Raw genomic sequence first — 14,509 nt, 5'->3', positions numbered from 1 at the left:
TCCCAATAAAGTATCTAAAGTTAACTTTATAGTTTATACTAATATGTAATATCATCTCTAAACTTATAATGTATTCAATATCTAGCCTTGAATCAATACTATCCTCGAACTTAAATAATGAAATGATAATATTAAGTATTTTTAAACGGTTCGGCGACTAAATTAAAATAGTACTAAAATTTCAAGGGCCACGTTTAACAAATTAAAAAGTTGTATGGATAACATTATATATTGAGTCAAAATTTAAGTACCATATTAAAGAAGTCAAAAGTATCAAGATGACACGACACATTGGACCGATTTTTGTTATTGGATTTGGACTTACGAGTCATTTTAATGGTTCATGGCGACGCGAGAAAAGAGTCAATAAGTTAGCATCACATGCCACGTCATCAAATCCTTTTGTTGCGCATAAAAAGCTTAATGAATTGTTTGCGCGATGTTCAGCGACACCGACGCAGAGAAAGGGAGAAAATTGGCTAATTTCGAGCTACTGTTGTCATTGATTATTATCACACGTCGAATTCGAGATTTTTGATGTGATGTGTCTAACTGAAGCGTCGTGTCCATGATTTTGGACCCCCGGCGATTTCTATCGCGTTCAAGTTCCGCTTTTTCCAGGGCACATCTCATGAGTGGAAAAGAGAAACATGTACAGAGAAGAAAGCCGACAAAGACTGCACCTGGTTTTATTTTCGTCAGAAATCAAGCCAATCGTGAAAAATCATGAACCCAGCTTTAGAACGCAAGCCCACCAAAATCTAAAATCTTATCTGAATTTTAAAAAGAATATAAGAAAAAAATACAAGAGTTTACATGGCATCTATAGTGTAAGAGTTTCGAGTTAAGAAAAAGTCTAAATGAATCGGATATAAATATGGGTGTCGAAATGGATTGTATTAATTGGATACCATATGAATCGTCTGAAAGTTACGAGATGGGTCGAAATTGGTTTATTAGAACAAAGCTCGGCTAACAATGGATTCTAATGGGTCTGAAAATAACCCTCTTTCGACCCGTTTATTATGTGTGCACGCCGCACGGCACAGCCGCACAAACAGTGAAGCCATCTCGAATTTTGGCTTTGGTGTTGTGGGCTGCTTCGTCAATTGTAGCTCCACGAGGGGAGGATTGTTTTGGTTGTTTGCCGCTTTGCCGACGGTAGTGATGTGGTGGTTGTTCCGGCGGCTGCGATCAGTGGTCAGCGGTCGACCGGCAGGCAACAATCGGCCATTGGTCGGCAAGCGGCGGTCGTCGGTGACTGGCAAGGAAGAATAATAAAAGAAAAAAAAGGAAAGAATCTTAAAAAATTAAAAGAAATAGAACTTTTGTGGATGGTACCAAACATACTCTTATTCTTTTTTCATTTCGAGAATAAAAAATTTATATAATTACCAAACACGTTCTTTTATTCATAAATTGTTTTAGGGAATAGAAATAAAAAAAGATTATTTCTCCTAAGAAATTATTCCTCGTAACATAAGTGTTATCAAACAACCCTAACTAGCTTTCCTTTGTATCTCCAATTTAAGTTTCTCCCACACATATAGCATTTTTTTTTACCCATTTTAGCATAACAATATTTATTGATCTATACCTAAACCAGCGAAACCTGACCCAACAAATCGACAATAGACTAGGTGTTTGGATGAGTTAGAAAAGGAGCGATCACTTAACCTCAAGCTATGAATAGCTTCGGAACCAAACGTGTAATCTTATTCAATTTGAAGAAGAGGTTGGACAGTTTGAAACTTGACTTTAAGGAAGCTGAATCATGTCTGTCCGAACAGATGACATTACATTATCGACTGATTTTTTCCTACGAACTGAAACTCAATCTTAGATTGTGATTCCAAGGTCTCTTATCCCATGGATCAAGAAAGACATGACTTGAAACCTTGATAGATGGCCTTAAAGATTAGTGCGTTCGCAATTTTTTTTGGATATTTAGTGCATCTGGAAATTTTAATTGCACAGAGATAGTTTTTATGGATACTTTAAGGCCCTGTTTGATAATCATATTCAAAACAGCTACTTTATTTTTTTTGTTTTTCGAAACGAAAAAAGAACAAAAATCCATTTGGTAAATTTTTTTTTTATGAAAACAAAAATCTTTGTTCTTTTGTTCTAACGTAATCAAAAAGTAGAAAAAAATTACTTTATGTTCTCGAGAATAATTTCAAAAATCAAGCCTAATTTTATTTCTTTTATTTCTTTTCTTTTCTCTATTGTCTCCTTCTCTTCTTCTTAATATTTTTCTTGGTGAGGCTGAGTCTCGCCTAGCCACTAGCAAGACTCGACCTTGCCTAGATTTGACAAGGCCAGGGCTTGCCATGGCTAGGTGAGCCTCTGACAAGCTCACCAACAAGCTCACCAACCACGGCAGTCGGCCACAAATAAGAAGGAAAAAATTGAAAAAAAAAAAAAAAAAAAAAAAGAGAAATTAAAAAATTTAAGAATCTTACGAAACACAATTATATCCCCAAAATGAAATTTTATACAATTATCAAACGTATTTTTTATCGAGAAATTATTCTCGGGAATAGAATTAAAAAAATCATTTTTGATAAAAAATTATTCTCGGGAACAAAATGATTACCAAGCGCGCCCTAAGTTTCTCTCTACTTTTAGCTAAGTTAAAAGAAATCCACTCCACAAATATATGTTAGCATAGAACCAAATCCCAAACCCTCGTCAAGGTCCCCTTCATGCTCCCATCCATAACCTCACCTGAGTTCACTCATTAACTCGACAAACCGATCCATAGAGCCGCTTATTCTTCAAAAGAACAATATAAGAAGAAAAATTGCTAAAGAGGGGGTCTCAATTCGAGTGATGCATTAGTTGGGCATGGATTGCTAAATTTATATTGCATGGACATAGGCCAAACCAGACTAAATGAGTCAATTTAGATCGAATCATTTTCGACCGATTCCAAACCCTTCCAAACCCGACCCACCCCATCTGTTAGACGGAATCATTAGCAAGCACCTATTAAGGATTTGAACGCCATGACCAGCATTTCAAACACTCGAGTCCAGTAATTCCATCGAAAATATACTTCAAAGTCCTCTTATGTGCGCAAAACATAAGCTAACACATATTACCCGGAGGATCTGACATATGTTATAACACAAATTCATCACAAGCAATCCAACCTATAATTTAGGCTAAACAAAACATAAGGATCGGGATAACGCCTCTTTACAGAATTGCCACATCCAGATAGTCTCCAATCTGTCAAGACAACAAAAGACTTCAGTAACATGTCCTGATTGTAAGTTGGGTAGGTGCAACATCCAAGAGGGGTGATATCTCACCTGAAAGCTCAGTTCAGCCAATGTCTTCGCATCGTCTAGTCGTCTCCCATTGCCATAAGAAAAGGTCTTTCCCACCTTCATGAAACAAAGGGCATGTCATTAATTAAGCCTCCGAGTTTAGGCTGTGTGAGAGGTGTGGCTCAAATATTCTAAGCATATATGCATCCCATATATGTCATTTAGGCATTAAGTATGATTGAATGTATAAGCATTTTATCTTCCTATTCTCCTATAGAGTTGATCAACCTTTAACCCCCAGCACTTCTTCCTTGTGCCGTACATTTTAAAGATAATAGCCCAATGGATGAGAGAAGGATTTCAGAGGTTACAGAGATAGATAAACAGCAAATAAAAAGAGCTACTGATACAAAAGAACGTGAGGCTCTATTGGCAGCACTGTGCATTTAAGAGAGAAGAACAATATAGAATGATGATCAAAAAGTATCCATTAATCATAGTTGAAAAAAATAAAAATAAAGATAGAGCGATCAGCTAAAAGTAACATTGAATACAATTATAAATGACAACAGGCCATACTATACAGAACCTAAGAAACACAGCTTTTGTCAACAGAGACATGTTGGTGGGTGAACATGTGGGTGCGCAGTGAGGATGTGGATGTAAATGGGCATGCAAGGGTGTGTGCACGGATGGGGAGAGAGAGAGAGAGAGAGAATCACCTCTCTAACCACAAAACGACCATTTTTATCTGGATAAACAAAAGCAAATGATAATTTTGCATCCCTTCTCCTGGCTTCTGGAGCTACCTCTTTTACCTGCAAAGTGGTAGATTATACATAAGTACTATTTTCAGAATTTTAGACACAAAAATTACTCTGTTAAAGCTAAAACAAACAGACCGCTAAGAAAATAAATAAATACCTCCCAGCACCAAACAAGCTAAATGACAATGTAGCAAAGATATGCAAGCATCACGTCAATGCCAACTCTATGTCCCTCTAGCACTTGCAAGCCAGGACCCTTTCATTTGCTCATCTATTTGCCTCATAACAATCTCTCAGCAAAAATCTTTAGAGAAAAGAATTCCTATACGTTTTAATTATGATCTGGCTTTCCACGTAATCCAAATGCAATTTAGAGCTAAATTATTGCAACAACAAAAGCATCATTCTTTTACATGCATACCTAATTGGAAATGCTAAATTTAAATTCTTGTGAAAGGCAGTTCATTAGTGGCAATATACAGTATGAAGTCTTCAGATTCCATCTATGACAAACATCAAATGCACGCACTTGCATAGACAGGGATAATAATAATGAAATAAAGTCATGCAACGACACATACCAGGTCTGTCAACTCGCGCAAAGTAGCATCTTTCCATGTATAAATCTGGACCTCATCTTTGGGCTCTTTGCCTCTCACTGCAAAGTCTTCCTTGGAATGATGGCCCCCAAGCTGTTAAATTTAATTGGCATATAGCAAATGAGTAAAGTTTATAGTCCAGGCCACCTCTGACAAACACCTCAGATAAATAACCCAACAAGGAAACCACCCCAACAGATGGTGAACAGTTAGCAAGAATGTTGTCATCTTCATCCTTTCTATGTGAAATTAAAGTAATGTACATGCAGAGAGACATCATGGAAAAGGAAACAAGGGATTTTCACAGCACTAAAGCTCTCAGTAGCAAACAATGACATGTAACTCATAGCTGGATCACCATATATTCTCTGAACAGAGATGTCTATCAAATGGAGGAGCATCACCACATCCAGATATAAAACACGTGCAACCTGCCAAGCAACCATATTGGTGCTTGTGTCGAATGTAGGATTCAATTCTCATATATGAATGAAAGAGAAAATGAGAATATACTGCAATGGCCTCTTCAAGTTGCTGATGCATTTGCTTTTGTTTCTTTATTGTTTTCTGATGTCACTGGGTGGACCGCAGAAAAAACTCACTGGTCAATTTTTTGCAAGAATCACACAAATCAATAAGAAAGATGGATAACGACAGTAACAGTTATTTCATCATCGAGGAATGAATAACAAGTAATAGTTCAACCAGGAACCAACTAACTCAGAAATGAGCAATTCGCCAGCATCCATTATGCTACTCCAACAAGACTTGAAAATGTTCTAGACAAGGATGAGGCCATTTTCTTACATCTTCTGGTCCCTTCTTTATCTCTCTATATTATTTTAAGATGCTAACTTCTAACCATGACAATTCAACCAGATAGACAAAGGAATCCCCTCCATGGTTAACACTTCTTAATAAGCCATTAACTTCCAACATTTTTAGTGGCTTAACACCAATGACTCCACATATGCAAAGTGAAAGTGGGGAAAAAGAGCATGAGCATACCTTGGTAAAAACTCGAAGCAACAACGGACATGTCTGCATTTCAAAACAAGAAAAATTATCAGCTACATAAGTCCTAATAAACACAAAACCCCATCATAGCATGATCAAGGTTAGAAAAAAAAAAAAAAAAAAAAACCATTTTTTCTCTATCATAGACCCCCTCCATGCTAAAGCTCATGTACCATTCATTGTCTCTAACACACCATCTTCACCTATCAAAGGAAAAGAAACAAAGGCTCCTCGAGCTTTTTCGATAACAAACACAGAACCACACTAAGCTAACCACTACCACAATGTGCTGCAACTTGATGTCAACACGCTACGAAACCCGAGTAATCGCAAAATAAAACATCTCCTATCACTTGCAAAACCCTTCAAGGTACCAAATCACGAGAGAATAGAGAGCTCGCCAGCGAATTCCATCCAATGCTCCCGGAGACCGCCCGGGGGCTATACACCACGTCCGAATCCTAGCCGCGAAAACTAAACCCTAGAGCAAACCCACGCCCTAATACAGCACCGGCGTCCGCGTACGCCGCTAAATTCCCGAACGAGGGGCGTGCATAAGAGAGAAGGCGCCGCCGCCATAGGAGACGCGAGCAGATGCGGACTCGCGACGTTCTCGCGGGACGAAGGAGCACAGACCGAGACGCGATGCGCGGGCGACTAGTAGCTAGCAGATGCTCAAAGAAAGAGAGAGAGAGAGAGAGGACCTTTTCTCGCTCGACGGGCTCGAAGCGAGGGCGAGGGGGCTGCATCATCGGGGGGCCGCCCCTCCCCGGCGGAGGCATAGGGCGTCCTCCTCCTCCTCCTCCTCCTCCTCCTCCGCCGCCTCCTTGTCTCTTCGGCGGCGGCTCTGCCATGTCGGATTTCTCGAAGTTTCTTCCTTTCTTCTTCTTCTTCGGCTCTGGGACCTCTGTCGCTCTGGTTTCGGTTCGCTGCCCACCAAGATCACGCTCCAAATCAAGGTTTTAGACTTCAGTCCCGAAATGCCGCTAACCAAAGTGAAGTGGTTGGGCTTGGGCTTGGGCTTGGCTTGGGCTTGGGCCTGGGTGCTTGCTAAAGTGGACTTCTTTGCTTGTCCTCTGCAGTTTCCAATTTATCTAGAGAAAATCCACTTATAACATGACATGAACATGAGCTAAAAGTTCAAAATCAGTGAAATTCAATCAGAGTATCTCCCCCTACTCGAGTCCGTTTCGTCCTAGAAGACGACTTGGAACAACTAACGGTTTCACGTGAGGGGAATTGCGATATGATCTCTATTGTGTGCAGATGATGTTCCAACGTGGCAATTAAGAAGGCAATTGAGATTGTGAACGCGTTTGATGTGGGTCCCACTACGTCAGACCAAAATTTCAAATTGAGAGAAAACTCTCCCTCGAGAAAATGTTTAATGGTATGTGCGCGCCACGTCATCCACTGACCTGGTGCGCACATACCACTCAGATATTGACACTTGTCATGTGGGACCCTCTGAAAAATGAAAGGACTCGCTCGACTCAACTCGGCTCAGCTTGCTGGCAAAAGAAAAGACAAGCCATGCACGCTCCCGCCTAAAAGACCATTCTCTCTCCTCAATCGAATTTTTTGCAATTTTTTTTCTCTCTCCTCGTGGGAGAACAAACACAGAATGATCGAGACCTGCGTTTCCTTCTCTACTTCCGCTTCCGCCTTCGGCTCCGACTTCGGCTCCTCAAAAGCCTTGCTAGTCATCTGCTTCTAACACGTCGGAGCCTCACCAGTCACAATTGGGTCCCAACCCCTTCCACCTCCGATTGTTCCCTCAGAGATCGAACATAAGGTTTGTGTCTGCCTCCGGCTCTGGCTCTAGCTCTGCCCTCCCCCAAAAGCCTCATCTGCCTCTGGCATCCTCCGTCTTCGGCATATGCTCGTCCTCCTCGTCCTGCCGGCCTCTGTCGCGAAGCCATCGGCCTTCGGCAGGAGGGAGGCGGCCTTGGTCTTGTTTCCGAGCAGCACTGGGCTCCTCACCACTGACCGGGCACTATCTGCCCGCTTGGTCGCGAGGGAGATCTCGAATGGTGTAGAGAAAAAGGAGAAGTGCAGGTTGGAGAAGGATTCTTGCCGGCCTCCGCCGCAAAGCCATCGGCCTTTGACAGGAGGGAGGCGGCCTTAGTCTCGTTCCCGAGCGACACTAGGCTCCCCACTACTGACCAGGCGTTGTCCCTAACGCTAGGCTGCTCGGTCACGAGGGAGATCTCGACAAACCTGGGCGGGGTCGACAATGTGGAGAAGAAGGAGAGGTGCGGGCTGGAGAAGGATTCCCGCTTGCTATGGATCGGATGAGCAAGAATCATATTCCCACTGCCTCTCTCTTTGAATTTTAGTCACACTTCATTGACTCTCTTTCTAACTTGACACTCTCATTATGCTCGCGTTTGTGCGTTTATCTCTCGACCGGTGAGTTTCCTTCTTCCTCCCCTCTCATGGATTGGTTTTGGAATGCGCAGTTGAAATCCCGAATGGGTTGTTTCTGCATCTTGTTGGGTTGTTCAGTTGCCAGCGAATGCGCGAGTAGTGAAGGAACACGAAAGTGAATTCATTCGATCATCATCTACCGCCACGCCTCGTGTTTCTTTTCGTTTCTTTTTTCTTCTTCTTCTTCTTCTTTTTGGTTTGGTTTAATGGACCTTGCAACTTGCTTCGTCGAAAGAACTAATCTTTTTGCTTTGATATGAATATACTTTGTGCTCAAGCGAGCACGAAGAAGTACCCTTTAAGCATGAGGCGAAAGATCACTTTGCTCTGTGCTCAGCAAGTAATTGCGTGTTGATGTGAGTTTGATTTCGGTATGCGTGGAAAGAGAAGTTATCAATTGGGTTAATGTTGGTTCTATTTGTTGGCCAAAACTCTACTAGACTATGCATCAAATAACTTATTCGTTTTGGGAAAATCTCAACTGGGAAGTTGCTTAAGTGAGACTTGGTTGATTCATTTGTGGTGATTGGTTGAGTTAAGTTGTAGCCTCTTTCCTACTTTTTTGTGCTATGAGAGGAATCTCATGTCTAATCTCAACTTATGGTGACGGGCTTGTGCGTCCTATGGTCTAATTGTAATCTAAGAAATGGTACTTGCTTATTGTTAGTTAGACATGAAGTATGATGAATGGATGTCATCAATACTGGTTGTATGATCCATTGATTTTTGCAACGAGAGTTGTTTAATGCCACATGAGATGTTGGGGTTCTAAGTTTTCTCATTCCTCATTATAAGTTGAGGTTGAGAACTGCCACTCTTTTTTATTGGTACTAATTTGACAATAGTTTTGGATTGCATATTAAATTTTACAATATTCTAATGTATTTTCTTTTCTTTACTTCCATTTGCACTAAAAAAATTCATAACCTTGTTTGTCGTGGATGTTTCTTAGGTTGTCCCCCACATGGTGGCGAACTTAGGGATGGACATCGCAACTGAAGAAGACTAAGCTTTCCAGTCTCAATTACTTAAAGAGTTCACTGACATTTGCAACATCGACAAAGCATAGATATACACTATGATAAAAGTGGTTATTGTTCGGTTATAGGTAAAGGCTCCAAGTCTGTTGAAACAAGAGAGGGAAGAGATTCTAAGATGTTTTGCCATTGCGCCAAAAACCCACAGTGAAAGACTGCATTTCCATTCCGCCAAAAACATACTGATGGGACTGGATTTGTATCCGAGGACATAGCTTTGAAGTGTCTATTTTCAAGGGAAGAGGTGTGATTGCTTATGCTTTTAAGGTTTGTGACCTATGGATGTGAGTATCATCTTAGTGGCATCTTCCTTTTTCTATGCAAGAAAAACTAATCTCCAAGAAATAATTATGACAAAAAAGGAAAACCGATAGTATTTAATGATGTCATTTATGGTTAATTGTGCATTATGTCTTTAGATAGTATAGTCATGATGACATTGTAATGGCAACACTATATTTGGCAATAGGATGATGTTGCCTGGGTACGATGAATTATTAGACCGTCTAGTAATAATAGTATTTTGGTTATGGGATGCAATCCCATAAATAAATTTGAACAAAATGCAGATCTAAGCCATACACAATGTGAATTTGTAGCTTAGGTGTTGCGGATCACAGTTTTGTGAGTTTTTACTGCAACAAAGCATTGTTAGTCGATACTACTAGTGATCAATTTCCTTCTTACATGTAACAGTGAAGATATCTTTTCATAAGCCTTGAACAATCACCTTTGTGTTTCATGCCTTTGTTGATATTGTTAGTGACAAATTTTCTGAAAGTACAATATCTTGCTTTAGACCTTTCTTTCCCCTCATTTAAATGGAGACATTCCAAATAGTCCCAAGTAGAATAATAGAATTAAACTAAATTGTCTCTCATTCTAGGGAATTCTTTGAGATATATTCAGTGCCATGGGGCCCACAAGAATTTGTTACTTTCTTCTCCCTTCTATTGTGCATTATTTATGAAAAACTTGTTGAGAATGCATATGACTGAATACATTTTTGTCTTGTCTTTCATTTCTGTAGTTTTAAGTTAATTTCCTAGAAGTTTTTATTTATAGTTGTTCTAGATGCTATTTGTCTTTGATTTGGTTTTCTTCTTCTTTTTTATCCTAGAGATTTGCTGGCTGTGACAACGATGAGCAGTTACCTAGGGAGGGCATCTGTGAACCGGTAGTTGATGGAATTTTCGTTTTTGTGTTGGTGTTTGATTGTCGCATAGTACGTGTTGAACTTTTTTTTTTTTTTGGTAAAAGGTAAGAAACGTGTTAAACTTTTTGCTCTTTACACTTTTCTTGCAACATTTGCTAATCCAATGCCACCATATATTCAATGATGGTAGAGCTGTTAAGGGAACTCTTCTCCTTAATAAGCTAGTAAAGATTTTGCAATATTATGCTGTTTTATGTATCTAAATATTAGAGTGTTGTCATATCTTTTCATGTACTTCTGCTTTCAATTTATTAAATATTTTAAAGACTAGAATTTTCTCTTACAAAGTGCTATTTAATAAAATAAAATAAAACAATGTGATATAAATTGCTGGAAGTGAAATTGATCTTTTTATTCTTTGTTTATGATTTTATACATTTCTTAGTTGGTCATCCAATTTAATTAGCAAAATAAGAGTAATATATTTGTGTAAGATTTACTAGATTTTCATGCTATTTAATTATACTCCAGACTGGTTTCACGAGCCCAAATGAAAGTTAGTTTGGTGGTTGACATGAAAGAAATTCTTTCCAACTTCATTTATGCTGCCTTTAGTAATAATGTATCGGTATGAGAGTGCAATAGAAGTCTCATGTGTTATGGTGGGAATTTTCCCCATCCATCACGCTCACAAGAGAAAGCATAAAAGGAATGCGGTTTGTCAAGCCGGTCATTTTATATGCAAAAAATTGGTTATATCATTGATGTTATTAAAGTGTTTTGGTTTTTTAGAATGTTCCTCACATGGTGACGCACTTAGGGATGGACATTGCAATTGAAAAAGACTAAGCTTCTCAATCTCAATTACTTAAAGAGTTCATGACATTTGCAACATCAACAAAGCATGGACATTTAAGTCCGAAAATGATATAAGTGCTTATTGCATCTGTTATCCTTATGCTTACTCTTCCATAGATATACACTATGATAAAAGTGGTTATTGTTCGGTTATAGGTAAAGGCTCCAAGTCTGTTGAAACAAGAAAGGGAAGAGATTCTTGTAAAGGTCGCATCTCCTCTTGATTGTGAAGATTAATGTACACTTGACTTTGCACATATGTCATAGAAGAGACCAATGCCTTGTTTTACTCAATTATGTTGTTTATAAGTACATGTGCTTTAGTTTAGACAATGATTACTTCACAAGATGTTCTTCGAACAATTATTGAATGTTGTTAAGCACTTTCGGAATATGAATATGATAGCTTGCCCCTCCTAGTTTGTCATGGTTGATTTGCAATTGGTGTTATTTTGTCCATGTAATGCATTCCCTAATTATTATTGGTCTTCCAAGTATTGTAAGGTACAATTTTAAATCAAACATGCCCAACACCTTATATATATATTCTAGTTAGTATTGGCTATTCTGATGTATTTTGAATCAATAGATTTTGTTTTATTTTGATTGCCTTTATAAGAGCTTCCATGTAACCGAATAACTTTTATCTGTAAATGGCTCTATGCAATTTCTTGTAGTTGCTTTGGAGAGACAAGAATGAGAATACTACGTTGGCGTCAGGAATTTTCGTCATGTTCATTACTTTAGTATTCTGCTTTAAGGTAAAAGCAAAAATCTCGATTCTTTATGATTGTGGTTGTTATTGTTGTTGATGCATAAATTTTAGATTAGAAAACCTTAGGGCTTTTGTGTTTTTCTTTGTTCTTTGAGTGTTCTCAATCTTTTCGACAATCTAATTCATATGTTGCCCTGTTCTTGGTAAGGTTGAATAGTACTCCTGCTATTAGTAATCTAGACTAATAATTGTTGCTTTTATTTTTATTTCGCTTTCAATTTTAATTATTATTTGCTAATGGATAATTGTTGTTTATAATACCAGAATATGTTGGCCAAAAGGTTTTTGCAAATGATTATGAGGTTGTAATTATGAAGAACCTAAAGTTGGTGAACACCAAAACTTGTGTTTGACATTCATTTCTAGTAAAAGTCGAACTATTATCGGGCAAAATAGGTATGACTTCATCTTTTTAGAATTAAATTTGTATTTACTTCATTTTCTTCTTTAAATGATTAAATATTTTCCTCATATTATAGAGGTTTCAAAGGATAATATCATTGCACACAATATTAATGAAGAATTTGAATTCAGAAATGGTATGGCGTTTGCTAATGAGAATGAAGCCTATAATGCATATAATGCATATGCAATTTGCAAAGGATTTGTAGTGCGAAAATGATAAAAAACGAATAATAGTAAAGAAGTATTGCGAAGATGTACATTTATATGTAATTGTGAATGACACTTTCCACTAATCCCACCTCATGAACAAAGAAATATTTATAAGACGGTGAGGAGAACAGGATGTTAGGCTTGCATTAAATTTAAAATAAAAAATAGAGTCTGGGAAGTTACCAAGTTTGAAGATATTCATAATCATCATTTCATTGAGGATAAACAAAAACACCTTATACGCTTATATCGACACATTACAGACACTAGCAAATGTATTTTGACTTCTATGATCGAGGCCGTTATAAGGGTTACAAAAGCATATTTTTATCTTTGTGATGAAGTAGGTGAGTCAAATAATATTGGTTTCACATTACGTGATTGTCAAAATTTCTTATAATAAAAATGAATGAATCTGATTGATATAGGTGATTATCAAAGACTCATCAACCATTTTAATTACTTACAATCAAATGGAAGCAATTTTTCTTGTTTCAATTGGATGAGGATTAGAGGTTGACCAATGTTTTTTAGTCTAATGATATATCCAAGTTGGACTATAATAGTTTTGGAGATGTAATAGTGTTTGATACAAATAAATACAATATGATATGAGCGCCTTTTGTTGGCTTGAATTATCACTAGAAATATGTTATGTTTGGTTGTGTATTTCTAATGAATGAAACTATTGCTTCTTTTGTTTGGGCATTTCAATTTTTTTTTTGAGGCAATGGGTAATAAAGCACATAAAACCATTTTCACTAATCAATATCATACTATGGCAAATGGTATTAGAACTGTTTTCCTGAATTCTGATCATCGTTTATGTATATGGCGTATTAAGAAAAATGATACGCATCATATTGCACATCTTCTTGGAAAGCCAAGTTTTCATGATAAATATTGACACAAGCTTCTATATCATTGTGAATCTGAAATTGAAATGGAGACCACTTGGAAAGCTATGTGTCAGGAGTGGAGTTTAGGTGAGAATAAATGGTTGGCTAATCTATATCGCTTGTGTCATGAATGGTGTCCTGAATTTGGCCGTGATTTTTTTTTTTTTTTTTTTTTGTAGAAATTAGATCTACACAAAGAGTGAGAGCACAAATAATATATTTCAAGATATAGCATGTAAGACGATGACTTTATATGAATTTGTCAATCATTATGAGAAGCAAGCTGAAAAAATGCACAACGCTAAAATTGTTGATAATTTTGAGTGTGCTCGAGGAAAGTCACATATTGTGGTTGAAAATAATAGAATTTGCAACATGCTGCACAAGTATATACTCATGTCATTTACAAGAATTTTCAAGCTTAGTTTTTGCATGTTTTATCCGAACATGTTCTTCGATTTAAAACTGATGGGCATTTACATATTTATATCGTGGGAACCGAAAGTAGTGAATAAAAGCATATTGTGCATTTTAGTCCAACCATTTCTTGTAACTATAAGTTATTTGAAATGCAATGATGATTATGTAGGCATATTCTATGCATCTTGACAAATGTTGCAAATGCTACAAGCATTCCATTGCAATATATTTTAAAGAGGTGGACAAAAGTTGCAAAACATGGGACTTATTGTGAAGATGTTGTACAAAGCTCTCTAATGATGCGGTTAAATCAAAGATACTGCATTTGAAGAGATTGATACAGTTAGCTTTCAGTGTTATGAATGATAGTGCCAATCATGATGTAACAGAGGAGCTTGTAACTATAGTATTGTTACGTCTTCGTTCTCAAATCACAACCAAAATGCAATCTCTAATAGGTAAAGATCATGTTGATTTCTTAGGGGAATGTGATGAATCTGAATATGTAGAAAATCATGAAATTCAAGTATTTTATCCCTTAGAGAAGGCCAAAGGGTGTATCAAATACTTGGATTAAGGACGCCACGGAGAAGAGAGAAAAGTGTCTTCATGCGTAGGCGGCACCTTGCATGAGATATGACACTTGTTTAATGTGACC

General features: G+C 37.7%; 1 protein-coding gene across 1 annotated transcript; it reads right to left on the bottom strand.

The window, feature by feature from the left end:
• Nucleotides 1-2,994: 2,994 nt before the first annotated feature.
• LOC104444296 (histone deacetylase complex subunit SAP18) lies at nt 2,995-6,603 on the bottom strand. Its single transcript, XM_010057953.3, has 6 exons — nt 6,366-6,603; nt 5,653-5,685; nt 4,627-4,737; nt 4,001-4,096; nt 3,321-3,395; nt 2,995-3,237 (listed from the first exon to the last, which is right to left on the bottom strand). The coding sequence occupies exons 1-6, from the start codon at nt 6,513-6,515 to the stop codon at nt 3,205-3,207; spliced, it is 498 nt and encodes a 165-aa protein (XP_010056255.2). The 5' UTR covers nt 6,516-6,603; the 3' UTR covers nt 2,995-3,204.
• Nucleotides 6,604-14,509: the final 7,906 nt, after the last annotated feature.

The sequence above is a fragment of the Eucalyptus grandis genome, chromosome 5 (assembly GCF_016545825.1).
Source record: "Eucalyptus grandis isolate ANBG69807.140 chromosome 5, ASM1654582v1, whole genome shotgun sequence".
Taxonomy (NCBI): Eukaryota; Viridiplantae; Streptophyta; class Magnoliopsida; order Myrtales; family Myrtaceae; genus Eucalyptus; species Eucalyptus grandis.
The sequence above is the reverse complement of the archived record's forward strand: the minus strand, read 5'-3'. Positions and strand labels throughout refer to the sequence as shown.